The 26,482-nt window shown below is 50.9% G+C and overlaps 4 protein-coding genes across 11 annotated transcripts; 1 reads left to right on the top strand and 3 right to left on the bottom strand.

Annotated features, from left to right (window-relative positions):
• Positions 1-256: 256 nt before the first annotated feature.
• pcnx1 (pecanex 1) lies at positions 257-14,687 on the bottom strand. 2 transcript variants are annotated; one of them, XM_085932061.1, is made up of 35 exons: positions 14,381-14,687; positions 12,980-13,194; positions 11,728-11,827; positions 11,612-11,648; positions 11,303-11,365; positions 9,560-11,167; positions 9,359-9,488; positions 8,723-8,910; positions 8,341-8,434; positions 8,087-8,144; positions 7,805-8,016; positions 7,574-7,727; positions 7,446-7,478; positions 7,193-7,364; positions 7,000-7,110; positions 6,848-6,939; positions 6,655-6,764; positions 6,442-6,547; positions 6,271-6,363; positions 6,040-6,190; positions 5,816-5,957; positions 5,570-5,747; positions 5,317-5,425; positions 4,963-5,092; positions 4,826-4,884; positions 4,521-4,736; positions 4,186-4,439; positions 3,883-4,113; positions 3,709-3,809; positions 3,186-3,567; positions 2,829-3,103; positions 2,514-2,692; positions 1,936-2,408; positions 1,702-1,842; positions 257-1,641 (listed from the first exon to the last, which is right to left on the bottom strand). In XM_085932061.1, exons 1-35 carry the CDS (start codon positions 14,531-14,533, stop codon positions 1,501-1,503), a joined length of 6,891 nt encoding a protein of 2,296 aa, XP_085788187.1. In that variant the 5' UTR covers positions 14,534-14,687; the 3' UTR covers positions 257-1,500. The 2 variants fall into 2 exon arrangements, with proteins under 2 accessions (XP_085788187.1, XP_085788188.1); XM_085932062.1 differs by lacking the exons at positions 257-1,641; positions 1,702-1,842 and having other exon boundaries at positions 2,258-2,447.
• A 327-nt stretch (positions 14,688-15,014) lies between these two features.
• Positions 15,015-17,405, bottom strand: med6 (mediator complex subunit 6). Of its 6 annotated transcripts, none has more exons than XM_085932008.1 (8): positions 17,318-17,405; positions 16,792-16,951; positions 16,612-16,703; positions 16,432-16,514; positions 16,231-16,339; positions 16,039-16,154; positions 15,914-15,941; positions 15,015-15,422 (listed from the first exon to the last, which is right to left on the bottom strand). In XM_085932008.1, the coding sequence occupies exons 1-8, from the start codon at positions 17,358-17,360 to the stop codon at positions 15,190-15,192; spliced, it is 864 nt and encodes a 287-aa protein (XP_085788134.1). In that variant the 5' UTR covers positions 17,361-17,405; the 3' UTR covers positions 15,015-15,189. The 6 variants fall into 6 exon arrangements, with proteins under 6 accessions (XP_085788134.1, XP_085788138.1, XP_085788135.1 ...); XM_085932012.1 differs by having other exon boundaries at positions 17,281-17,348; XM_085932009.1 differs by lacking the exon at positions 17,318-17,405 and adding an exon at positions 17,246-17,270.
• A 956-nt stretch (positions 17,406-18,361) lies between these two features.
• ttc9 (tetratricopeptide repeat domain 9) lies at positions 18,362-20,364 on the top strand. Its single transcript, XM_085932467.1, has 3 exons — positions 18,362-18,979; positions 19,318-19,500; positions 19,575-20,364. The coding sequence occupies exons 1-3, from the start codon at positions 18,481-18,483 to the stop codon at positions 19,655-19,657; spliced, it is 765 nt and encodes a 254-aa protein (XP_085788593.1). The 5' UTR covers positions 18,362-18,480; the 3' UTR covers positions 19,658-20,364.
• Positions 20,365-20,478: 114 nt separating this feature from the next.
• map3k9 (mitogen-activated protein kinase kinase kinase 9) lies at positions 20,479-26,080 on the bottom strand. 2 transcript variants are annotated; one of them, XM_085932465.1, is made up of 11 exons: positions 25,518-26,080; positions 24,604-25,017; positions 23,924-24,104; positions 23,576-23,724; positions 23,266-23,441; positions 22,955-23,195; positions 22,727-22,849; positions 22,476-22,599; positions 22,274-22,386; positions 21,576-22,199; positions 20,479-21,494 (listed from the first exon to the last, which is right to left on the bottom strand). In XM_085932465.1, exons 1-11 carry the CDS (start codon positions 25,885-25,887, stop codon positions 21,130-21,132), a joined length of 2,880 nt encoding a protein of 959 aa, XP_085788591.1. In that variant the 5' UTR covers positions 25,888-26,080; the 3' UTR covers positions 20,479-21,129. The 2 variants fall into 2 exon arrangements, with proteins under 2 accessions (XP_085788591.1, XP_085788590.1); XM_085932464.1 differs by lacking the exons at positions 24,604-25,017; positions 25,518-26,080 and having other exon boundaries at positions 22,476-22,635; positions 23,924-24,571.
• Between the last annotated feature and the right edge of the window lie 402 nt (positions 26,081-26,482).

The raw sequence follows: 26,482 nt of genomic DNA, 5'->3' as shown, positions 1-26,482 counted from the left end.
TGAAGAGGCAGCCAATCAACGCGCAGGAGGCGGGGCTTTCCTGAAATCAAATCACGTGCTGTCAGACGAGATTGGACGATCGACAGGTGAAAGTCGAAGGATGACGCAGGGATTTCCAAGACAAATATTGACAAAAATCACGTTTATCTTTTGTAAAAAAAAAAAAAAAAAAATACGAGGACGATTGGGTTTAAACATGAGTTTAAATAATATTCGCTTATGTTCAAACAGCCACCACAGAAACCCATCTGCAATAAATCATTTTTTTTTATTTCTCAGTATAGAAAAGCAATTAAGTTAAATATTTAAACAAACCATCAGAAAAAAAACCTGCATGTTGTTTTCAACCCCATGGTCCTTTAATACATTAACATTTTTTTATCTCAAAAAGCGGAAAGTGTAAATAGCATTTTCACAGTAATAAATATTTTTTTACACTCAACATTATACATACGCACACATATACATATATTTGTGTAAATATATATACGAATATACAATAAAAAGTTATATTCAAGTTGGGAAAAGAAATAAGAAGGGTGATTGCATTTTAATCGTCGTTCCAAGGCATCGGTATAACCACGGCCATTCAGAGTCTGTCATAATAAATAGTGATATATATATATATATATATATATATATATATATATATATATATATGTATATATGTATATATATATATATATATATATGTATATATATATACATACATACATACATACATACATACATACATACATATATATATATGCGATTGTAGTGCATCACTGTAAATAAAAAATATAGTGCAAGTCAATACTTTGAATCTAATCCGAGTGGAATGACTACAAAGCGACGTCGTCTGTTGTTATGGCAACGAGGCGGAGCGGGGCAGGTAGCAGAAATGACAAAAACCAGGCATATTTGGCAAATTATTAACAACCACAAAATGTATCAGCACAAAAATGCATAGAAATCAATGAGCTTGACTGTCATGCAGCATTTTTCCCCAGACGATAAAAGCAAGGCAGATTGTGACAAAAGGTAGGGGGGTGCTTAAAAAATAATAATAATAATAAAAATAAAAAAAAAACACTCGTAAAAAGTCTGCCTCGGCTTGATTTTTTTTTTTTTTCCCTGTGGTTCGATTCCCACTCTGCTGACGGAGCGAGTTGGGTGGAGATATAACTCCCAGTTCCTGTTTTCAAAAGTGATGCTAGCAGCAAAGAGCGGTGACTCGACCACATTGCGCAATGTCACAAAGATCTTCAATAAGTGACAACTGCAGCTACTTACTGTCGCCGTGAGCGGTGAATAACGTTGGCATTCAATCTCGATGTCAAAGCGCCAAGTCGGCCGCATCCAAAGTTGACAACGTGCTCGAGCTTTGACAATTGATGACGGCAGGCAGTTAGCGGCCGATGATAACCCGCCACACTGTGTGATGTCACTCGACCTTCCGACTTCAATTGAAGTGTTAGCGGCGAGCCTTGCGTTTCGATTCCGAGCGCTCCCGCCCTGTCAAACCTCGGCGCCCAGTTCTATGACGCCCGTTTCGACGATGGGCACCAGTTTTTCATCCACCTGTACCAGCAGGATGGTCTTGTCTATATGGGAGCGGTTGGCCAGCTCACGGCTGCAAGGCACCCACCGGTGAATCACCTGGAAATGCCCAACAACAATCAACTCACATTTTCAGAACCTCCGATTGGCTTAACTCACATGTCCTTCCATGCCCTCTAGGGGGCTCCAGTCCCTCCAGCAGGTCCTCCCCGCCCGCAATCGCACCGTCTCGTCGGGCCACTGTAGCTCCTTTCTCTTGGACACGTTGATGCTCTCCAGTACCTGACCCGGGTCAACAATCTGGAGAGAACAGTAACAAATTCATGATGTGATACAGCTAGCGTTTTTATATTTGAATTAAAATACAAACTTGTTTGGAACGTTCCCACGCACCTGCACTCTGTAGGAGATGTCGTCCCTGCGCACCGTGGAGACGACGGGGTTGTGCTGCTGCAGGTGGTGATGGTGGTGGTGCAGGTGATGATGATGAAGATGCTGCTGCTGCTGGTGGTGATGGTGATGCTGGCCCAGGGGATCCATCACCACGCCGCACAGGCCGTCGTTCCCCAGGAGGCCCACCAGCGTGTGGCGCTTGCACGGCGGGATGCTGTGGCTGGAGAGCGACGCTGACGGGCCGGCCGAGTCTGAACCCAATCGAAGCTGCAGGGAGGTGGGCAGCGTGCGCAGGGACAGCTGGCTGGTGGAGGAGCGCCTGCACGCCTCCAAGCCCGTGGCGGACGTGCGCAGCGAGGAGTGGCGGCTGCTGCCTCCGTAGCGGTATGACGACGACTGGCTGGCCACGGAGGCCCGGGCCGGGGAGTGGCGCACCAGGCTGGACTGGACAGACTGGGAACTCTGACTGGAGCCTGGACGCCCCGGACAGCCACACCGCCGTTAGCGTTAGCCTTGTGACAATGTAGCAGACTGCTATGGTTTGCCGTGATTGGTTAACTAAGTGCTCTTTCCCTCACCCAGAGCGTGCGGCTGGTACGAGTGACGGCCGCCGGGTCCGGAATGGCCACCGTGAGACATGGAGCTCTGCTGCGAGTCACCCGCTATCCCGTTGCCACTGCCGCAGGACAGCCCGCCGGCGTCGGAGTCCTCGATATTCCCTCCGCTGTTACAACCTGCGCCGCAGCCTTTTCGTAACCTTTAAGAATAAAAAGGAGATAGCCAAGGTTGAACATTTTTAAGTATGCGATTAAAAAGGCAGCAAAGCATTTTTCATTTGAACAGAAATCCTCAACTGCCTGCTCCATAGTTTCATACAACACAGCGACACAAACCTGTGCCAAGTGCTGACCACAAAGTTGCGGATGTTGGCGATGCTGATGGGGCCGCCCAAGACGTGGCCCAATTGCGGGTGCGAGTTGCAGTAGGAGGTGGTGAGCGGCGACACGTAGATGGGATAGCCGATGGGCTGGTCGCATGACGAGTTGATCATGTTGCGGAGCGCCTGCTTGGCGTTCTGGATGCTGCCGCGCTCCGGGTTGCGGTTCCGCAGGAACACGAGCTCCTGCTGCTGGCCTGCCCACAGGCCCCGCACACATTCTTTGTTGACCTGCGTCACACGGCAAGAATTACACGTTACCATGTCGTCTGTATTTTCGAACATGCGACGACGACGATAAACGTTACCGCACCTTGATGACTCTGAAGCTGAGGTATCGGCGGTTGAGCATGATGATCTTGTACTCGTTGGTGCCTTCGTCCAGCACGTGGCGCAGAGCGAGGAGCGACTGGGCGTTGGACAGCACGGCGCTGCGCCACGCCGGGTCGCCCTCGTGGGCGATGACCAAGTTCTGCTGGTGGGTTGAGATGGCCTCGAAAAGCACCGCCGGCTCCTCGTACTCGTCGGGCGAGGTGAAGTGATCCTGGTGGAGTTTGAGGGACATCCGGATGCCGGGGACCACCACCTTCCTGAGAAGTTCCATGTCGGCGAAGATCCACTCGTCTCGCACCGAGGAGATGCGGAAGTCTCCTTTAAACAAAGCGTGAAGCCCGTACAGGAAAGACTCCAGGTTGCTGTGGGACGGGACACGTGCGACAGGAATGAGCCGCCATTTTTCATCAGTGCTACTGGAATTTTAACAAGCAAATGCAACTTTGATAAAGATGTCAGAGGGACATTAAAGCACAAAGCAAAGTCGACATTGCTCGCCAAACCTGGACATGTGATGAGCCGCCGTTCCGAGCGCTCTCCTTCCCAGTACGCACAGGCCGAAGCAAAGCAGCACCAGAGGTGAGTCTCTCTCGTTGTCCAGAGGCTACAAACAAAACCGAGGTTCAATTGTACTCAATTTTTTTTTTCCCCAAAGTACACGAAGATCATTTTGCTACCTTGTCCCTGCGAGAGTTGCAGTACTGGATCCAGCCCAGGTAAACGCTGCAGAAACTGTCCCTGGAGACGCCGGCCAGCCGATGGTCGTAGTCTTCGTCGATGTTAGGATTGAAGGTAGGATCCAGGTCCACGTAGTTCCTCTCGCCGCACGCCCGCAGACCCTCCTTCATGGTCTCGTTGGACAGCCACTCCTCCAGCTTGGGCGAGGCGACCACGTAGTAGATGATCCCCTGAAGAGCGTCGCCATAAAACATCTTTTCACTCCGCTCCCATCGGTCCCCTTAAAGTCTCCGCCCGCTCACCTTAACGTAATAGGTGGTGAGGATGCGTCGCAGGTCGAAAACCTGCAGCATGGAGGCGGCGCTGTTGTCGGTGATGCTGTAGCCCTCCAGCACGTATTTGGTGACCAGCACCTCCCAGGCCAGCCAACGCTGGCCGAAGGCGGCGTTGAAGGACAGGATGTGCGGGAGGTGGCCCGGCTCGCAGCAGCAGCAGCCCTCGTCCTCCTCTACGCCCTCGGTGATGGCCTCCACCTCCCTCTGCTGGCAGTAGGTACCTACAAGAAGATGGATTGCTGAGGACTTAGTTCGACAGTGTCAGTCTTCTGAAACTCATTTCCGCCCCGCAGGAAGCTCACCTCGGAACTCCAGCCCTCGGAGCTGGAAGGTGACCAGGCCGTTGCCGATCTCCACCAGGTGAACCAGGGCGTTGAGGTAGTCCGAGGCCAGGATGAAGCAGTCGCCCGTGCTGAAGTTGCCCCAACGGCCCAGCAGCAGGTCGCCGCAAAGGCTGTGCTGAAGCGAGCGAGTCAGGTGCTCATAAAAGATGGAGTTGAGGTTATTGTCGTCCGAGCCTGGAGGGGAGTGACGCTCCGATTAATTATAAATATAGTTTCAGCTCGTTTCATTCTCTCTTAAATAGTCGCTAAAATCAACCAGTCACCTGGATTTCTGTCCAGCTGCGAGGCCAGCCGAGTGTTGGAGTGATCCACCCTTTTGGTGCTTTGTGGAGAAAATAAAGCAAGTTTAGACTGACTACATGGAGGTGAGATGGTTTTTTTTTTTAAGTAGCAATCCTACTTGTAGTCACGCTCCCAAAACTTGACAGGCCGGACATAAGACGTGATGAAAATGGCGCTGCCTAGGAAAGGGTTGAGTGGGGTGGAGAAGACGGCCGAGACCAGAGCCTGGACGAAAAGCATAGCTGAGTCTGTAGCAAGCGAGGAGGTCAAGGACCAGACGAGGAAAACTAGTCATATAACCATGGCCTCAATAAGATTAGCTGCGTCAACATTTCCAAAAGGGACAATTTACAGCTGAGACTTGTGACTTGAGAGCATGACCAGAGTCATAAAAAAAAAAAAAAAAAAATATATATATATATATATATATATATATATATATAAAAAAAAAGAGATGGCGTGGAAAGGATACGGGGCACGGCAAAGGGCTGAGCGAAGGCGTGGAAGGCTGAGCCCCAGGTGATCTGCCAGGGTGCGATGTAGGTGTAAACAAAGTGCAGCTTGTAGAACAGCTCCCACAGCTGAAAATTAAAAAAAATAAAAACATTAAAACAATGGACTTATGGACTTTCGGGGGGTGAGGTTTGCAAGGTCAGCAAAGTAGGCGATTGCACCTACACGGCGCTCAAAACGAATCTACTCAGCGAAAACGGGAATGGCCGCACCTTGCTGAAGACGATAGACATGAGGAAGAGATCCAGCAGCAGAGTCTCCGACATGTGGCGGTAGTCGAAGGTGAAGAAGAGCACAGTGAAGAGGACAGTGATGTACTGGTAGGTGGGACTGCTGTAGCACGAGCGCAGCAGCTTCAGGCCCGCCACGGTGATCATCAGCGCGCCCACCCTGGAGAAGAAGAGAAGATTGTGTCAAAAAAATAAAAAAATGAAAACAAGCGTGCATGTTTCTCTCACTCGGTGTCCAGTCGCTTGGGGCTGGCCAGCTCCCTGGCGCTGCCGCTCATCTCGTTGAGGATGACGAGAGGGTAGAGGACGTTCCTCTCCACAAAGAGCAGCCACACGTGGAGCTTCTCGAACCACATGACGTGAGCCGCGTCTGCCGCCGGAGAAGAATTATTATTATTATTTTTTTAGAATTCAACATGAAGTCTACGACTCATGATTGTCTCTGTGCTCACCTCTGACTTCGAACTGGTAATACTCTTTGGTCTTAAGCAGCGGGTGCGAGAAGCAGTACCAGGGCAGCTGTTTGCGCACTTGTGGTAGCAAGTAGTGAGTGAGCAGCCCCACCGTGCCCAGCAAGGCGTACAGCACGTAGCTTAAAAAAGGCTGCGGGGGACGCGGAGGAGATGAACGTCGGGGGGTGGGGGGGAAGGCAAATGGCGTGAACGGCCAGTGTACCCACGTACCTGTAGGGCGATGAAGACCGTGCTGACGTGGATGGCGAAGTAGAGCACGGCGATGACCACGCACACGATAAAGTCCGACTGCAGACGTTCGTTCTGCAAAACGATAAGCGATTAGAAATCCTTTAGAACGACGCCGCCTAACTGGTTCCAAGGCTTCTGTCGCAAACTCACCACGGAGGCCCTCAGCTTATCAGGCAAGGGGTCCTGCACTTCTGACAAGGGGTCCTCCGGGTTGCTGTCTCTTAGGTTGGGCAACATTTTGGACTGTATCAGCGAGCTAGAAGACAATTACGCATGTTGCATTCATTGAGACAGGAAAACTTGTGACAACTTCCCGTCAGCTGTGCCCGTCCCAATACTTTTGTCCCCATTACGTGCGCTCACATGAGTACAGACGGGTCGCTGCTTTGCCGGCTCAGGTGGTACGACACGGCCACCAGCAGCCCGCAGAAGACGGAGAAGAGCACAGGGATGTGATGAGGCTCCCAGTTTTCCTGGAAAAGTCGAAAAAGCGGCGCCGGTTGGCATAGCAAGCGCGTATGGGAATAGAAAGCGGGTGCGGCTCGGCTCGGCTCACCTTGAGGGCGCCGTAGCAGAAGCCGTACAGCAGCGCGACGGTGAGCACGCTGCGGAGGACGCTGTAGAGGGACGACAGTAGGCTGGTGCAGGCTGCGGGCGGAAGAGGAGCGTTAATAAATCAAAATCAAATCCAAAAAAGTCACGGCTCACCGTTGCCGCCAAAAATGTGGATGTCCAGCTGCTCGAAAAAATACATGACAAACGTGTTGACTTGCGGCAGCAGGCCCACGAAGAAAATAATGGGGAAACACAGCGTGAACACTGCAAACACACACGAGAGAGACCGTCGTCAATGATTTGAAACTTTCATCACGGCGTAGGAGTATTTGGCCTCGCCCCTCACCTATGACGAGGTCCCTGGCAGAGGCGAGGATGAGCGAGCTGGTGAGAGCGACGCCGTAAAGCGTGAAGCGGGAGGAGCTCGTCCTCAAGCTGGTGTAGTGAAGCAGCCAGATGAGACCGCAGCACAAGCAGAAGTAGACGGGGCGGCTGTAGGCGATGATGCGATTGTGGCCCTGTAGGTGGCGACAGAGAGCCATGAAAGGTTAGCGGACCATAGCGTCCACAAGAAAGAGAAGAGCCAAGCCGTGACTTACGTGACGCGGGGAAGAGGAGTCTGGTTGAACGCTCTGCCAATGAAACAGATTAAAAAAAAAAAAAAAAAAAAAGATTAAGTCTACTGACAAAACAGAAAATCATTTTTTAAAACCACAATATTCCTCACCTTGAGCAAAGAATATTGGCAGCTGGCGATGACCAGGCAGAATTGAAAGACCCAGATGTCGGTGAAGAACCCGTGCACCAAAAGCACAGAGCCCAGGAAGGCCACCAGGACGGCCAGCACCACGGCCAGCACGTTCTCCAGAACTTCCCGATTCCTGGGATAAAGGTATCAAAAGATTCAGTGTTTCGTCAACGTCACGGTCCGCCACGTCACGGCGCTTCGGCGACTCACCGGTCGAACAGCGCCAGCAGAGTGAGGCGGTCGAAGTGAAGCCCCACCCACAGGTAAGGCATGAGCCACAGACGGTAGTACTGCTTGGCCTTGGCGGCGGCGGCCGCCGGGTCGTCGGGTCCCAGCGGCACAGCGCGGAGATCTGGGCTCAGGTCACCGTCCTGCTGCTCCAGCAGCTCCGGGTCCATGGTGAGCAGGCGGTTCAGGCGGATCTGGGGGAGGGGGAGCTGCCTGAGGTGCATTCTTACTGACATCCAGCATAAACTCACATTATCTACTCACCAGGTCATGAGGAAAGAAGCGAACTGAGGTAGAACTGGAGAGGTGGGAGTCTGTGTCCCTGCACCACACACACGGAAGAAGGGAGGCAGAAGAAAAAAAAAAGTAGCATGATGCTAATGCAACTGCTGTTTGGATAACCTGATAAGACAGACTGGTCAAATATTTACTCTTGCACTTTTCTAGAGTGTTCATTTCCACATATTACAACAGATCATGTCCAGTGAGCTTTTTTTTCCTGTGCGCGCGCTCCTCACCAAATGTTATTGGAGGCTCGTCTGGTGGCGGGTTCAAAGTTGACCAAGGACATGTCGCACCCCATTGCCTCGTACAAGGAGGGTGTGAGTTTTCCTGAGAATAAAGAAACGGTAGAACGGTCATTATCGATGGCGCTCGCGCTAGAGGAGCCCGCAGACGCTTCATCAACAAACGCAGATAACTGGAGCATGGATAATGCGCACTGCGCTCGGGGATTTGATCGCATCAGTTGGCCAAACGCGAACGACTGACCGACTGCAACGACCGCAGCTTCGCAGTGACGCCAAACTTGGGACATTCTGTGTCCTCGAGCGAGATTCATTGTTCCGCTTCAAAGCGGGAGAATGCTTTCAAAACACGCAACGTGCGCCGGTTCCCCACCGAGGTCGTCCTGCAAGCTGCTGGCGCCGACAGTCGAGGCCTTGTCCTGAGAACCATCCAGGTGTGCGCTTCCATTCCTGGCCAGCAGGGAGGCGCTGGCGCTCAGCACCGTCACCTGGGAGGCGGTGCGAGACGGCTGAGTGGACTTGGTGGGAGGCTGGGACGCTTGACTGAGCGCCTCTTGGAGACTGCAGGAGGCAAGTGGGGGAGGAATAAAGTGAGGTTTTTTTTTTTGTTTTTTTTTATGAAACACGTGTTTGGAAAAACAAGTTCTCTGGCTTCGATAAAGTTCAAAGTTGCCATCGTCTAAATCCCTTTCAGAGCGACAGAAAAACAAACAAATCGATGCGACACAGCAGAACGAGCAACTCATGCGCGCTTGTGAGGAGATTGATTCGTCCGGACTTGCAATGTTGAAAGGACTCTATTCTTTGCTCGGCCACCCAAAATGTTGTTAAAAAGACGACATGACATCATCACAGCTGGAAAAAGAACGAACCAGATCACATGCTGAGCGAGACATGACGACGTGTGATCAAAGTGTGATTCAGTGCAGGATGATTTCTTTGGAAAAAAAAAAAAAAATCGGAGTAGCTCTCGTCACATGCTGACATCGGTTCGTGAAGGACGTCGTACCTGAGGGGAGAGCCAATGAGAGAGGACGGCGGCGTGGGGTTACTGCCCGCATTGTGCCGCCGTCGCACCGCCTGCCGGCGAAACGTGCTCCGCTCACGGCGGAAGACCACCGTCTCCTCGCTGCCGGGGGCTGTGATGGTGAAAAGGAATTATTGGTACTTTTTGACAAATTCATTTTTTTAAAACAGTTACACGACATACCCCGAAGGCAAGCGGCGGCGGCGTCCTGAGACTCCAAGAACACGGCCTGGCTGGGCAGACTGTTCCTGGAGCGCGTCACCGACTCCAGCTGGGAGGCGCGACCCAACAGGGAGGCGGCATCCAGAACCTCCCCTTCTTTGGCTTCCAGGTCAGATTTAGAGGTGGTGAGGGGTCGCGGCCCGGCCGGAGCTCCGAGGCGCGTGGGGTCGTTAAGGCAGGCGGCGGTGCCACTGTCCAAGCTCAACACGCGGGCGTGCGTCCTGGCGTTGCCCGTGCTGGGGGTACGCCGGGAGGCACGCCGCCGCCCTCCCGCCCGCGCTTCCGACGCCGCGCCGGCTGCGGTCTGCTTGGCTTTGAGGGCCCGATAGCGGCCCTCGGGTGAGTGGCAGGAGCGAGAGGTGGCGCTGGAGGAGCTGTCCGTGCTCAAGTGGCGGGCTGAGGGGAGACTGGAGGCGCAGCTCTGCTCGCTGTGGTCGCTGGAGTCCTCCTCTCCGCCGCCTCCGGCGAACGCGGCGCTGCAAGGCTTGGCCAGCCCGCGCGGCGACATGTAGTCCCGGTGGCGGCTGGCGTCAAAACTGCTCGCCCGTTTCTTGCCCGTCCGCCGCCGCCCAGTGCGGCCAGTAGACAGAGAGCAAGTCCTCTGAACAACGTTGTTCAGCTCGGCGCGGCCCACGGCGACCGCGTCGACCGAGCCGTCGGCGCCGGTCCTGGCGCTCGGCTCTTCCGGACTCCCGCTGCCCTCCTTGAGCTCGGGAGGCGCTGAGGACGCGACGGTGCCTGGCCGGTTAGCCGTCAGTTCGTTGGCGTGCGGGTTCTTGTTGGCCTCCCTGGAGGGTAGGCGGCGAACACCCCGGGAAGAGCCCCTGCTGTCGGCGTCCACCCGCTCCCGCATGCGTTCGTCCCCCGAGAGCGACAGCAGGCTCTCCACGTGCGTGGAGCTGGTCTGCTCGCTGTGAAAACTGCTGGCGGTGCTGTTTGTGTCGCGGTCGGTGCCGCTGCAGTAGCTCTCGGTGGAGCCGCTGCTGCGCGCGCTCAGGCTGCGTAGGCTCTCGGCGCTGCGCTCGCCCCGCCGGGATTTTCTCCCGACGTCGGGGCCCTTCCTGCCGCCGCCCGAATCCCCCTGGTATAAACCTGAGCTGCCCTCTCCGGCTTCTCTAGAGACGGAGCGGGATACCCTGTGCGGGTTCTTGTTCCTGTAACATTCCAGCCCCGAGGTGGAGGCCACCGCTTGGTCCTGCTGGTAGAGCCGCTCGCCCGCCTCCCGTTGCGGCCTAGCGGCCTCCAGCTCGCGCACGGGATCCAGGCCGCCCCTCCTGGGTGGCGGATAGAGCGTAAAGTCCGGCAAGCCCGGGTCGGGGAAGGCGGACCCCGCCGAGCTGGAGGTCCGCGGTAATCCCCGCGATCGGGGCTCCTTCCGAAAGGTCTGCGACTGCGAGGACAAGTGATGGGCGGCGTCCTCGTGCGACAGGCCGCAGTGGTACGCGCTGGCGTTGCACAGCTCGGCGGGTTCTCGGGACAGCTCGGACGGACACAGGGAGGTGGAGGGCTGCAGGGAGGCGAAGGAGTCGTTGGGAACCAGGCAGTACATCTTTGTGTCTGAGAGCAGATCTAAAGACACAAGGAGGAAGGATTACACATTGTGTTCAAATCATTGATTTGACTTTGACGTGACAAAAATAAATAAATCAAACTTCTGAGAACAGAATGGGCCCGTGAAAACAAAACATTTTCCATATTGCGCACCGTGATCGTGACTGCAGCTCTCCACCAGAGTCAAGCTGATGTCGTCTGACGTCTTTCCCACATCTGCAAAGAAAGGAGGGAAGCAATTAGGAGACGACAGCTTCAATCAATTATTAATACGGCCCCCGGCGAGGTGCCGTCGTTGCCCTTCCTGTGTGACTGCCACCGTCTTTTGTTTCGCTGCACAATCTACCTTTGAGTGACCTCCGAGTAACAGATGGGCCCAAACGCTTTTCCCAGAAACACCCCCTCCCCTCCCCGTCCCTAATGAGGCAAGGCTAAGGAGGGGCACCACCGGCTTTCCGTTACCTTTGGCTCCCGTCGCTCTCCCGAGGGTGGACGCCGTCTGGAACGGGGATGCGAAAGATGAGGAATTAGAGGACAAAATGGGTTCAGTTTACTTTTGTTCCAAATCAAGGAAATACCTGTTGCTCCATCCCAATGTAAGAGTTGCGCGAACTGCAGTCCACCGGCGGCGTTTCTTGCCTGATGAAGTCGGCCATCTCGATCCCCCCACCGGGGTCTCTGCAAACGCGCACTCGTGTCATTCATCACGCTAATGCTCCCGTCATTCATCTTCGTCCTTTCAATCGGTCGAGTGGACTGAACGAAGGGTGGGGGAGGTTACGCAACTCCGACAAGTGTTTTGTCCGTCACGGCATCGACGTGACAGTAATGAGATTTGGAGTGATGTAAAGTAGCCGACGTGTTTATATTTAGCCCAGATGTGCTTTTTTTTTTTTCCAACCAGGGCCCGTGATGACCGAAAAACAAACAGCCTGCCAGAGATTGTCTATAAATCATTTCCATGCGCTGGGGATATTTCACAACAGGGTTCAAGCGGCGGAGATAAACATCCCGAGAAACCGTGTCACGTGGTTTGCGCAACAACAACAACACCACCTTGAGTGCACAAGATCCACTCGGTTTGTCAAGCATGATGTGGAGGCAAATGACGACTGGGCACTTTTTTTTTCTTGTGGCGCTCCGAAAGGGTCGAGCTAAGGACCGCCACTCTGGAATGTCGATATGAGTCACTCGGTCCCGTTAGGGGCAATAAAAAAAGTGCAACCTCATTGGGTTTTCCCCCCCCCCCTGTTCTGCTGGAGTCTTTAGACTTGGTGAAAAAAAAACATTATGGAGAACTTTTTAAGGTTTGTATACAAACACAGTGCTACCTGAATATACAACAACCAGACTTATTCCAGCAGATGGAGAGCAGCATTTTGTGTATTGACTCAAAACAACAGCTAGCTTCATGCTAACACACAATGCAAAAATTCCTTTGACAGGCTAACACAACTAGCATTTCAATCCTACAATACCAAAGTTGAAGTGAACAATGACTTCAAGCTCAAAGTACGTATGACCCGTAATATTTTTGGCGAGGAGTTGATACCCTCGGGACGTTTCATTCAACATCATCCATTGTGCTTGCAAGAAAGGAACTATTGACTGCAGCCAACAGCAATTTGCAGGAATTTAGAACTCGTTCAAGTATTCCTTGTCTGGGACATTTTAATCTCTGGAATTCAACACCAGTGGTCAAGTGGGTCAAGTCAGCTGGAAATATCTTATTCTTAAGCAAGAGCGGCTTCCCATGCTGACAAAAAAACAACAACATCTTCTTGGTTTACATTTTTCCAAAAAATGTTTATAGAACACCCACAAACCTACCCCGGGCCGTTGCTGTCCTGCCGTCGTGCGGCGCCGACATTGCGCGACCCCTCCGCGCCACCTCGGCTGCCCTGCGTCTTTTTGGCCTGCAGTTCGACCACCTCGCCCTCGTCCAGTGCGTGGTGCAACCGGTAGTTGACCGTCTTGAGCAGCAGGAACATGGCGGCGATCACGCCGCAGTAGATGCCCACAATGACCATGGTGGATGGCAACGCCTGCAACGACACGAATTGACTGTATGCCTGTGCTATTTTCAAAATGTCTGTCTTTGTGTGTTGCTGCACCATTTGTCTGCTGAACCATTTGAAGCAAGTGTAGATGACAACCAGTAACTCTATGACACGACCCCCCCCCCCTCACACACACACACACCCCTCCAAATCCACATCATCTGCCACTGAACTTGGAATACCCCCTGCATTCGTGCACGTTGCTATTAGTTGTGGCTCATGTTATAAACCACGGAGCTGACTGGTGGATTTTCACTCTCGGAATAGAAGGCGAGCCACGCACTAATTTGAAACACGCTCAATATAGAAGTTTGTACGCCTGGGAAACTGACACTGGGGTGGCGCTAATAAAAAAAATCATAGGACAGGGGTGACGGTTTTGAAACTGACTTGTTCATTTCGAAGAAAACATTTTCATGTTGCCAGATCAATCTGCCTAATATCTCACGCCCCCCAGAAAATTCAAAATGTCATTCAAATGCTAACGGTTAGCTTGGATAATCGTGGCTTCAGAAGCAACAGCTGTTTGAACAAAAGCTGTGCAGCAAAGGCATATATTCTTCATCCTCAACAAAAAGCATCATCATTACGGCGTCAAACTGGGTCACTTGGAGTATTTTGCAGAATTAAGTGACTGTAACATGCTTTTCAAAGTCTCAGAACATCAATAGGGAGAACAATTGGATGAAAGGGGAAGGCATAAAACTAGTTATTGGATAACTCAGTCAAACATTAAATGCCCCCCCCTATTTTTAATTAATTAATTTTAGCCTAATAGTTTGCATTTTGTAATATTTTTCAAAAAATGTCTCGCATGTAATATGGAATTAGAGTATTGTTTGTCTATTTTTAGTTGACATTTTTCTATTCTGCTCCATGAAATGTTTTTATTCAATATCTATTTATTTCCTATATCAATCTCCATACCAATATTGTACATTACAAATATGTAAATATTAAAAGCAACGTTGTATTTAGAAGCCTAAAGTGGACATTTTGTGGTGCCGTTAGATTTTAATGGCACATTACATTGTATACGCTCCAGATAATAGACAAAACCAACGAGCTTTCTATTTAGTGTCCCAGTGGCCGCTATCCTGGACGGACAGCCGATGGGAAACGAACCGAGCAAAATGTCGGGGTTAGAAAAAGGAAGAAAAATAAAACTCACCATGTACAGCGTGAAGGGGAAGCATAGCAGAAAGAGCCAGATGTAAAGATGGAGCGCGTTGACGAACGTATTCTGGTCGGGGTCGTAGTACCACCCGCCGGTGATAGAAGCCCAGACCCCCTGCCTGAGGATCTGGAGGGTCTGCGAGCCCATGGCTCGCTTTAGCGGACACGTACGCCGCCACCGACGACGACTAAAGGACGAACGGCGCCGTGTTGTTGGTCAGAGACGCTGGCCTAGGCATCTTTTAGTGCCGCTAGCTAGCCCCAGTCAGCCAAGCCAAGCCGGAGAGCTCGGCTGCTGCTTTGATTCCTCCACTGGAGGACCGTGCTATCCCACCACGCCCTGCGAAAATGCTCTTCTTCGTGGTTTCCGCCGTGTTTTAGGCGAAGAAGAGTGCGAGCAAGCCAGCTCGTTTTAATTTTTGCACAAAATGTCGTCTTGATGTCATAATGTGGACTAAAACAAATGCACAACACTTGACAAAACTAGCAATAATTTAGCAACAAATGAAGTTATAAAAACTAGCAATAGTTTAGCAACAAATGAAGTTATAAATTGAGAAAAATGTTTTGAGTTTGGACCATAAGTGAGAAATGTCGACATCTAGTGTTACTTTTGTGTATTGCAGGTGAAAAGTGGCGACGGAAAATAAACAAACATTAGGGGAAAAAAAACATTACACAAAACACTACCAGAATATTGGATTGAAAATGAACACGAACCTTTTGGGTATAATTTTAATATGGTGGTAACCCATTAACACTGAACTGAATCCATATGATATTCAACACAGAATCCATAAAATATCAATCGAATGTAACAATCATAACATTATATTTTATGGGGAATTTGTGACTTTTCAATTGAAAACCCAATGATGACAAAACTGTCCAGTCAAACCAATGTTTTAAATAAAAATATGGAGATATACCGTCATAACATAACACATTTATTACACAAAAACACAGAAGCTTAAGAGCGGTGTCTGAGATAAGCCGGCTGACGTCTTCCCACAGGACCTGATGACGCATCATCATTCCTGCATGTGTAAAAAAAAAAGTCATGCGGGAATGAAACTGATCCTGGATGCAAAATGCTGATGTCATCAAAAAGATCATCAAACATCCGCTGCCCCCCCCCCCCGGTTCATTTTATCATCGTTATTCAATAATGCTGCGTGTGAGGCATCGAGGTCCGACACGAGGACGACTTCTTCATCCTGATCACATTGAGGTCAAGTAGCGGATGACAAAGTCCTGTTTTGTTCGATGTTGTAATTGCAGTCACTGGAGCCGCGCTCGCTTCTCGGGAGGCGGCTTGCTGGCTGGTGCGGCGGCGGTGGCGGAGGACTTAGCCGCCGGCTCCCTTTCCTCTTGTTTGACCGTTTCCGTGGGAGGTTCAGGCTCTTTTTTTACTTCCACTGTGACACGTTTCAAAATATCTTGGTGTGTGTGTTTGTCAATCATAGAAGTATTTATCTATCAAACCATCTATTTGCTACGGAATATTTGAATACAAACGATACGTTACCTGGAATGGGCTTCTCTCCAGGCTTTGGCTGAAATGACAGAAAGAACAGATAAATAAATACAGCAGTATACTGACTTAAACCAGACTTTGTGCTTGCTTCAAGTTTTTTTAAGAGTCCAAAGTACCTGGTAGAAGGTTGGCGGGAACTTTGACCTGAGGTCCAAAAGCAGAGTATCCACACGATGTCTCTGGAACAGTGAACCCGGCTCCTCTTTCTTCTTGGACTTTGGCTTGTTTTTTTCTGTCCAAACATGATTTATTCATATAAAGTATCGTGACATATTCGGTTAAGTCCCTCTGACCGATAAATGCCTCACCTCTCTCCTCCTGGTCTTTGAAGTGCCACCAATATCCTTTTGAAGGATGGTAGCGACAGTAGGACATGGCTTCGTCAAAAGCAGACTGGATGCCGTGAACGGCGGAAAGCTGAAATGGTTTAAAGAAAAAAAAAAAAAACCCGCAAAATATTGCCATCTAGTGATGTTTGACGTGCTAATTGCGTTGGTCCTCATTCTCACCGCTCTGGAGCTGATGACCGTGCTCAGATCCGGGGCCTGATAGACCACACCTATGATGATGTAGTAGTCAGCCAAGGGAATCGCTGGTTAGCAGAAAACGAGATGAGAAGATGAAATCCTCTCAGTTGATACATCATTTGAAATCATAATCAATGTTCTTTTGAGACGCACGATGCTCACCTTGCGTGGGTGACTGCCTCTGTTGCTTACGGATGATGTAGAGAATGGGCTCTTGCGCATGAAGAAGAATGTACTCCACTCCGACCATCTGACTGCAAAGTAAGTTCACGTCGTTCAGTCAACCGTCACCTACTTGCCCGTTTGTTCTCCAGTAGCACACACAAAGCTTTCTCAACATACTTGAGATGGTCCAGGCTTAGCCTTTGCATTTTCACCACCTCATTATTACAAGTGCGGTCATAGAAGGGGTTACTCCTCTCCGAGAAGTAATCAAGTACATTGCCAGGGTTGAGGATGGGCACCAAGCCGCTGTCCACCCAAGAGATGCCCAGCAGATTTTCTGCAAAGTCACAAATATACCATGATACATCTACATTTGGAAACACGTCAATCAGAAAATGCACCAATGATGATTTTACGTTCGACGTAAATCTTATTTAAGAGCCTAAGTAGTAGTCTTGAGTAACATTTAAAGGTCAACTGGTGAGAAAAACCTTGCCCATTTGTCTTCCAATTCCATCAATGAAAATAAAACCGCTGCTAATGCTAGCCGCTAACACCAAAAGCTAAACAATTAACGAACGACAAAAACACATACTTTCTTAACAACACTATTGAAATTAAGATTAAACACTTTTGCTCATCTTCCATTGTCCAAAACACACGCACCTATGCACGATTTAATGAAATTATTTCATTTCTCTACCTCTGAAATCCACCGACGCCATGACGTAAATAAACAGTCGCATAAAGATGACGTAGGCAACTCGAGATGTTGTCGTTGTATGATGACATCAGAGGTCAGCGCCCGGCCCTGGGTAATGAGGTCAAGAAACCTTTTTTTAGAGTAGCAACATAAAAAATGATGCCTCTCGTGGATGAGATGAGGTGTCAACAGGCCTGCAGACTATTTAAGGGATCCTTAAGGTTTACCTAGTCCCTGTGGGGTCCATTTTAGTGACCCTTGATTGAAGTGGAAGACCCATCTGCTAACATACCCTTAAAAAAACCTGTACTTATGAAGCTGTTTTACAATTTGCACATGATCATAAAAATGGAATCCAAAGGGTTAAAAAATAAAAATGAGCAGATGACTATTTTTTGCCATGAGCAAGATGAAATGGTAGCAAAATTCAACAAGACAATAGCTGCTTTTGTACTGTAAAATGTCAACTCAACTCAAACCGTATTCCTCCACTTCTCAAATGATGTTTGCTTGACAACAGCCAACTATTTAAAGGCACGGTATCATTCGGAGACATGAAAACAGCCTTTATATAACAGCCGGCCGTATGTGCACTCATAATTTACAACCCTCCCAGACCTTCAAATGTGGTCAGGAGGGATTGTGGAATTTGAGCGACACACCCAAAACACAGCTGAGCACACCAGCAACTGCCAGTGTGTGACAACAGCGACCCGACAGCTAGTATAAAAAAAAAAAAAAATGTCCCTGCCATGGGTGGACATCAGGGGCTTGGGGGTGGCGGCGGGATTTACAAGCAGGGGCGGTTCTAGACCCCGGAGAAAAGGACTATAAAGCCCTTTCTCCTAAAAAAAAAAAAAAAAAAAGATACGTTTAGTAATACAAGTACATAAAACCGAATATGTATTATAATGAAAAAATTTCCCGATGAAGAACCAACTTGGGATCCTTTGGCTCCTTATTTATCAACCAATGGGCGAGTGGTGCCTCACAAGGACGCGCACGTAAGCATGCGCGCGCACACCTTGAGTGCGCATCATCATCATCCAGCAGATTTGCCTTGCGCCAGAAGAGGACGCGCCATCTGCGGCAGCGAGGAGGAGGGAAAGAAGACTGAGGATGCAGTGAAAGAATTGAGGGAGGAAGCACGTTTTGGAACATCAATGTCGAAAATGAACGACGTCGTCGGCGGCGGCCCCAGGGTGGAGGCGAGCAGAGGCGGCCCAGCTCCTGACAACGGCGGCGGTTCCCCAAGGCTCCAACCGTGCGCTCAGCCTCCCCCCGTTGGTGGCCGGAGCAGAGATGCCCGCCCACACCAGCGGCACCACCACCAGCACCACAACCACCACCACGGCGGGACCTCCAGCAGCACCACCATGGTCAAGCAACCATCGCAAAGCGAGCCCGCCGACGCTGTGAGGCGGGCGCTGGACTTCAAGTGCCAGGGCACGCAGTGCTACAAGGACAAGAAGTACCGCGAGGCCATCGGCAAGTACCACCGCGCGCTGCTTGAGATGAAGGGGCTGTGCAGGGTTCTCGGGGACCCGGACGGTGCAGGCTCTAAGTCGCTGCTGGCCGCCATCGGCAAGTCCAGCCCGTTGACGGAGGAGCAGAAGGGGGCCATGGAGAACGCCGAGTTGGAGTGCTACAACAGCCTAGCCGGTACATTACACTGCAATATTATTGCATACACTCAATTACATACTACAGTACACTAAATTATAGCATCAACCAAAGAGTAGGCTTTCGCTAAAATAAGACAATTATGAATTTATGAGAGACATTGTATTTCACTTCGTAAATCCTGGCCCTGGAGACTTTTTACCGTTCGCTACGACAACTCACAAAATTGTACCCAACAAGTGTCGGAACCATCAGCCCAGAACATTCACGTCATAAGGCATCACTGTGATGTTACTCCTATGAGTCCTGAACGGTTTCTAAGTGCAATGAGTCATGGGGGGGTCACTGAGGTTGATTCTCCACCGCATGCCACGCAGCCTGCCTTCTCCAGATGGAGCTGGTCAACTACGAACGCGTCAAGGAGTACTGTCTGAAGGTGCTGCACAAGGAGGGCAAGAACTTTAAGGCCCTCTACCGCTCCGGCGTGGCCTACTACCACCTGGGGGACTTCCAGAAGGCCCTCTACTACCTGAAAGAGTCGCACAAGCAGGAGCCTTCAGGTGATACTGAATATGATGTCATATTTGTGTATATGTATATATTAGGAGCCTCCTTTTGTACGCTTGTATTGCAGACACGAACGTCATCCGCTACATCCAGCTGACAGAGATGAAGATCCGTCGCAGCGCTCAGAGGGAAAAGAAAGACGCCACTTAAAAAAAAAAAAAAAAAAATAGACGACCACAGATGACTTTGCCAACTCAGCGCCACTTCCTGTCCCGCCCCTCACTTGTGTGCCGCCCGGACTTGTCATTGTATAGCAGTAAGGAATGTTCCGATGGGACTTCAAACGCTGCCTTGTGAAAGGTTGAAGATGATTTTGTTTTGCAATCACTGCCAGTCCAAATACACGCCGGGGGAGGAACAACACCAAAAAAAAAAATCATAATAATGCATATCGGAGTTTGGAGTTTTTGTTTTGAATTCCAGCTTCCCTCCCTCCCTCCTTTTCTCGCAAAATGGAGGAGATGAGGAACTAGCGAGCCCTGACTACAAACTATCGTTTCTTTTTGGTCTGGTGCTTTTGAGGAAAATGCATGTCGTTTGGATGGGCAGTACACACACACACACAAAAAAAGCACACCATTGCCACTAAGACTCGAGAAGATACATATCATAGATACAGAAAAAAAAAAATATTGGTGATGCACACCCAAAACAAAGCACTTGGATCACGTCAGAGTATTTAATCTATGTACACACTGTTTTTTTTTTTCGGATATAAAATGTTGTGGTTGTTTGTATTGTGATGCTGCCATAGCAGTGCAAGTGGATCGACTCATTGATGATTTGTTATTTTTATGATTATTTATACTTTCAAATGCAAATACTGATGAGAGAAAATGTGTCAATAAAATAAACACCTCAACCATACACGGCTCCAATACTTTGGTGATTGATCGATTCAAGAAGATATTTATAGTATCTTTACCTGAGTAATTGCCTTTTTTCCTGAGTTAAAAATAAGAGAAAGAGATGATGGTGAAATGAGTTGAATTGTGTTTTTAATGGTGTCAGACTCCATCCTCTCTTGGCACGCTTGTTTTTGCATCTTTTTACATCCAGCGTTTGATTTTTGTCTTTACGTTACGCGCTATAGCAGACTTTGTCTTTGTTCAAAAATAAGCGGCGAATGAGTGAAATAAAGATAACAGCAGAAATGGAGGATTATGATGTTTTTCCCTCGTTTACCTTGAGTTATTGCAATTGCATAATAAATAAATAAATTACATCATTGCAATAATTTATAAATAAATGAACAACTTTGAAAGCTGAAACACTGAAAAGGGTTTTTACAAAAAAAAAAAACCTGACTGCATTCGTACTGCTCAGGGTGCAGTGGACCGGGTCAAAAACGAAGGCAAATACAAACAAATCGTGAGTGAGCCACACGAGCATTTGAAGGCTCCTCATATGATGTCATGGAAGATACATGATGCAGAGTATGTATTCAAAATCCTAATGAACGTTCCCTTTAATTGGATGCAAACAAGCCGCTGCTGCTTTCGAGTAAATGGTGCAGTTGTGAAGTGTCAGCCAATAAGTAGTGAGTGTGTACTTACATTCATGATGCTTTTTTTTTTTTTTTTTTGCTTATCGTGATGTGGGGAACGATCGGGAAAATGTCACTAAAAGCATCCCGCTGAGTCTTTGCTGCGCAGAGGCACGGTGCTGTCGCGGCACTGCCGCTCGTCCGGCGTGTCCAGCAAGTTACGCCCCCTGTAGGGTGAGTAAGGCGTGGGCGCCTCCTCCACGGTAGGCGGGGTCTCTGCGCTGGAGGTGTGCGCCGCTGGGGAGTTGCCGCGGATTTGCGGTTCCGGGCGGAAGGCGTCGCAACGAGGCCTCGCCGAGGGGCGGGGCCGCGCTAGGATGTCCAAGGTTTTGGGGCGCTCGGGGACGCAGCGGCGCCGAGGGGTGGGCGGGAACACCAAGTTGGGGTCCGGGAGGCGTGGGACGGGGGAGAAGTTGTCGGTGAAACCCCGAAAGGCGCTCCCTGGGGGAGTGCAATGAGACCGTCATGTGCGAAAAATGATTGTTTTTCTAAGGTCTAGAATGAACTCCATGTTGCTCTTACCTGTGTTCTCCAAGATGGCTTGCTCCGGTAAAGGCTGGAGGTTGTTCTGCAGGCAGCTCTTCCGGATGGCGCCGTCGGACGGCGTGCGACGCAGGCCCGCGGCGCGTGGGCCGCCCGGCGCGCAGGGCACATGCGTGGGCGTGAGCGACTGGCGTGGGTTGCGCTTAAAACTCTCCAGGTGGGTGTTGACCAGCGCGTTGCCGTGGCGACGAGCTGCAGGCGGGACCGCCGGCAGCTCGTCACTGTCGGAGCGCAGCAGCGAGCGCGTGGACGAGTCGCGGTCCGGGGACGGCGGGATCCTCAGCGGGCTGTCCCGGCGGAAGAGTCTGTGCGCGTGGAAGAAGGCGTCCCAGCGTGATTTGACGCCCTCCTCCGGCCGAGCAAAGGTCAGCAAGTTGCGACCCAGCCCGGCCGCCGCCAGCAGAGCGCCGCAGCCCAGAAGCATCAGGTCCGTGCGCCGACCTCCGCCGGGGCTCTTGCGGCTCGGCGTGGCTCCCGGAGTTTGGACGTCCGCAAAGGGATCCGCTCCGGCCGCCGATGGGTCGTCTTCTCGGCCGTGCAGGCACAGGTAGGTCTGAGCTGGGCCGGCTTCTGAGCCGCTCACAAAGCAGCTGTCTTCGTTTTCTATAAGGACAAAAATCAATTCATTGGAAAATCTACACCAAAACAAAAGAAGCTGTTACAGGAGGAGAATTTACCAATCTCCAGGAGGCAGGGCACCCCCGGCACGGCGGGACTGTGTCTGGGGGAGCGGCGCAGGTTGGGGGCGCTGCAGGAGCGCTGGCGGCTGCCCTCGGCGGCCGGCCTCGCGCTGTCGCCAGTCATGTTAGCATTAGCATCGTGGGGCACATTTTCAAAGCAAGTTTTGATCATTGAAGATCGGCAGGTACGTGTGGTTACCTGGGGTCAGCGCTGTGCTCGCGGTGCACTCGCGTCCTGCCCTTCTTTCTGGATCCCCTCCTCTCTAACTCTTCTTCGCCTGCATTGCAAGCCCAGCCGCCACAGCGCCCTTCGCGTGGAGTGACTGAGTGGAAGGATAACGTTGGGATTGAGCTGCAACCTTTTTTTTTTTAAGAACTGGTTACTGAAATTTGGGGTACTTATAAGTCTAAGTACTAATGTATCATTTTAGAATTTTTTTTTTTACATACGCTGGATGGCTCGTAGGCGAGGGAGTAGCGGCGGGCTGGTGGGGGGGCTGGAGCCACTGCTGAGCAAACTTCTGCGGCGGTCGTGTGACGGTGATGCCTGCACGGTGATCTTGTGCTGGAAATCTATATAAAAAAAAAAAAAAAATTAAAAAGTAGTTTCATTTCCAACAGGATATGAGAAGTTTATCTTTGAAGGACACCTTGTGATGGCTGCTGCTACGAAGTTACCTAGCGGCAAGCTAATCCTGTTGCCATCCTTGACTTTAAGGCGGTTGCGCCGGAACTTTCCCTGGCGGCGTTCTACATGCGGCTTGTCGCGGTACAGTTGGTGGATGATGATGTTCAGCTCGCGCTCCAGGATGTGGATCTCCCGCTCGGCCAGCTCCTGCTCGCGCCGCCGCAGCGCCTCCTCCTGGCACTTCTGCTGGAGCGCCGCCTGCGTTAGCTCCTCCTCCCACGACCGCAGTTCCTGATGCCAAAAGTCGGGATGTTTTCGAATCCCACGAGACACTCTATTAGGTACACCGGCCGCCTCCTACCTTCTCTTTGGCCCGCAGCTGGTCAAACATCTCTTGTATCTCCAGCTTCCAGTCATCCTGCAAGGAGCAAAATGACTCTGCCGGCATCTCGAAAAATCCAGACTCCTCGATGGCGGTCAGGTGAGCTAGAATGTTAGCGAAGGGCGGCCGGGAGTGAGGGTCCGAGCTCCAGCAACCTGCGATCGTGACAATGATATCACAGTTGGAGATCTCCTCAAACCAAAATGGCCGACCGACTTCACGTGCATCTCAAAGGGAAATGGGTTTTTAAATTTCAAGTTGCTTGTGGCTTGGCGGGAGCACGTCTTACCCTCCATGAGGCGGGCAAAGGGTTCGGGACACGTGGAGGGGATTGGCAAGGCCAGCTTGTTCATGGCCACGCCGTAGGCCACCGCCAGACCGTCGATGCCCCGGAACGGCACTTCGCCCGTCAGCAACTCCCATAGCAGCACGCCGTAACTGCCAGAGCAAAATCCACAAGCATGGCGAGGAGTTTAGAAACAAGATCACCGAGCAGCTTGGAATCTGGCCAACATCTGGACTTGTTCCGTGTTGCGTCGTTGTGGATCACCGTCGCTACGGCAACTCGCATCCCCGGCTGAACTTTGTTTTTTACATTTTGGGGAGGTGCCGCAAAGGCCCCCGGCTACTTGCCCACCTCCAAACGTCGCTACCCTTGGAGAAGGTGGACGAGCGGATGACCTCGGGCGCCATCCAGGCGTAGGTGCCCGCCGCGCTCATCTTGGTGGTGCACTGCCACTCGCGTGCCAGCCCAAAGTCTGTAATCTTCAGCGTCTTGTTGCTCAGGTCATCCCCCTCAAGCCTCTCCAGGATGAGGACTGGGGGGGTGGGGGTGGGGGGGGGGTGCGGGGTGGGAGAGGTATGACGAGGTGGTTGGGGGGGGTTTGCGCATGTCGTGGAAAGCAAGGAGGATTCCCAATTAAAAAAAAACAACAATATTAAAATGAAGCGGAAAGCAAGAATAACACAAAAATGGAGGGCAGAGTGGGGTTTTGTAAGAGGACGAGGTTTGGAGTAGAAGAAGAGAGAAGAAAACAAGACGTCGTGAGACACAGGCTGCGTTCGGCGTGGTTCTTCCATTCCTTACTCGCTAGACCGCCGTCCTTCGCGGAAGCAGCCAGCAAAGGCTCGCCAATAGTTAATTTGTGTGTGTGCGTGCGGGCCAGCGTGCGCGTGAGGAAAATCCTTCCTAATAAGTTTCAGGATTTAAAGGATTACAGACACAGACGACTTTTTCTTTCTGATCTTATGTGTGAAACGACAACAAATGACCAAATGTATGCTTTATAAATCAAATTGCCGCAGAGGGTTTCCTACCATTGCTGGACTTGAGGTCTCGGTGAATGATGGTGACGATGGCTTGGTCGTGAAGGTAGCGCATTCCCCGGGCCACCTGCACCGCCCAGTCCACCAAGGCGCAGGGCGGCACGCGTTTGCCCGCCAGGACCCGGTTGAGGGCGCCGCCTCGGGCGTATTCCATCACCAGGCACAAGTTGGGCTGTCGGAGGCAGGCGCCCAGAAGTGCCATCACGTTGGGGTGCTCCAGCATGGCGAAGAGCTTGGCCTCTTGCCGCACGCTGGCCAGAGTCTGCACCGGGTCTTCGTCGGGGTCCCGTCGCGCCGCCTTCACCGCGACCTCTGCCCCGCGCCACACAGCTCGGAACACCTTGCCGAAGCCGCCCACGCCGATGATCTCCTCCAGGGCCAGCTCAGAGAAGTCAATCTCCAGGACTGTGGATGGAGGAAATCAAAATGTCTTGTGTATGAATGCCCACTGATGCCCATGGAAAGTTTCCAAGTGTAGCTACGTTCCCAGTGGGACCTCCTTCTCCTTGAGCAGACCCTCATGAATATTTCAGGTGTTGCGTGAAAGTAGGCCAGCAGAGGAGGAACAGCCCAGCCCAGCCCAGCCCAAACAAGCAAGGCTCACATCTCAACCTTGTTGTTGTCCCAGCACTTTTTTAATCATCAATCCAGTTGAGGTCCGTTTTTAATTGCTATTCCAGCGTTTTCTGGATCATTTAGATCATATATGGGGTTTAAACAATGAATACAGGCAGTTATACAGATGATTCGAGATGCATCTTGGGAATGAAGTCACCCGCTGCCTCTTCATAAAAAACACAGCAGCGGGTCAAGGAGGGAAATAAAGTTAAAAGTATTTTTCGTGACACTTTCATTCTCATTTGATGCATGTTCAATCGATGGTAAAGCACAAAAGGGCTACTCACGGTGAAAGGGGGGCACTTCCTGCGCCGAGGCGGCCCGCCTCTCCTCCGGCACGCCCCTGCTGACATAGTTGCAGGGGAAAATGCCCACACGGTCGGCCACCACGCCGGTCCACCATCCCTCGTCCCCAGACACCAAGGAATCCTTGGACAACACCTCCACAAGATCCCCCCTGCGGAGACTCAGCTCGTCGTCCGCCGTCGCCTCGTAGTCGAACACGGCCGTCCAGCGGCCGGCAGGTGCCACATCCGGCTCGGCGGCGTTCTCTCCATCCTCCTCCGGCGTTGGCCAGCGGAAAATATCGGCTTCATAACAGGAGGGGGGGACGCCCGAGCCGGGGCTCGACGAAGCCGCTTTGGGGGAGACATCCATGGAGGCGGTCCATGGGACGGCCCGCAGCCCAGCGGCAGGCGCATTCACCTGGCGGCCCGCTAGCTAGCTAGTTTAAGTCGCGGTTAATCCCGCGCGCGATCTGCAGCTCACGCGGCCGAGCTGCATTGTGGGTAATGTGACCTAAACATGATTGTGGCTCCAGTCACATAAAACGAAACTAAAATATCACAATGAGTGCGAGATGCGAGCAGCGCATCTTCCGCGTCATAAATGCGAATCTGAGCTCCTATTGGTGCGCGTGCGCGTCACTCAGCCGCTTGGACCCGCCCTATAACATGACGTGACGTCACAGACCGGCCCTTTACTGGCCATAGCAAAAAATCACAATCGTTTTTCATCTTACTGGAAAACTTCAGAACAATAAGTGTATATTAAATATGATTACAATTTAAATCGTTTTCAGTTTAAGTAGATTTTTTTAAAGCTCTCAATTTGATCATTTAAAAACAAAACAACCTAAGATTTGGTTGGTTGTGGAATTGAACTATAAAAACAAAATATGATGAAAAAGAAGAATTGGCATGTTTCTTGTGAACCAGAAAGCTGATTTTATTCCACAGTAGAGAACAAAAAA

Source organism: Syngnathus leptorhynchus, chromosome 15 (genome assembly GCF_054491065.1).
Source record: "Syngnathus leptorhynchus isolate UIUO chromosome 15, UIUO_Slep, whole genome shotgun sequence".
Lineage (NCBI taxonomy): Eukaryota > Metazoa > Chordata > Actinopteri > Syngnathiformes > Syngnathidae > Syngnathus > Syngnathus leptorhynchus.
This window is presented reverse-complemented; position numbering and strand designations above follow the sequence as displayed.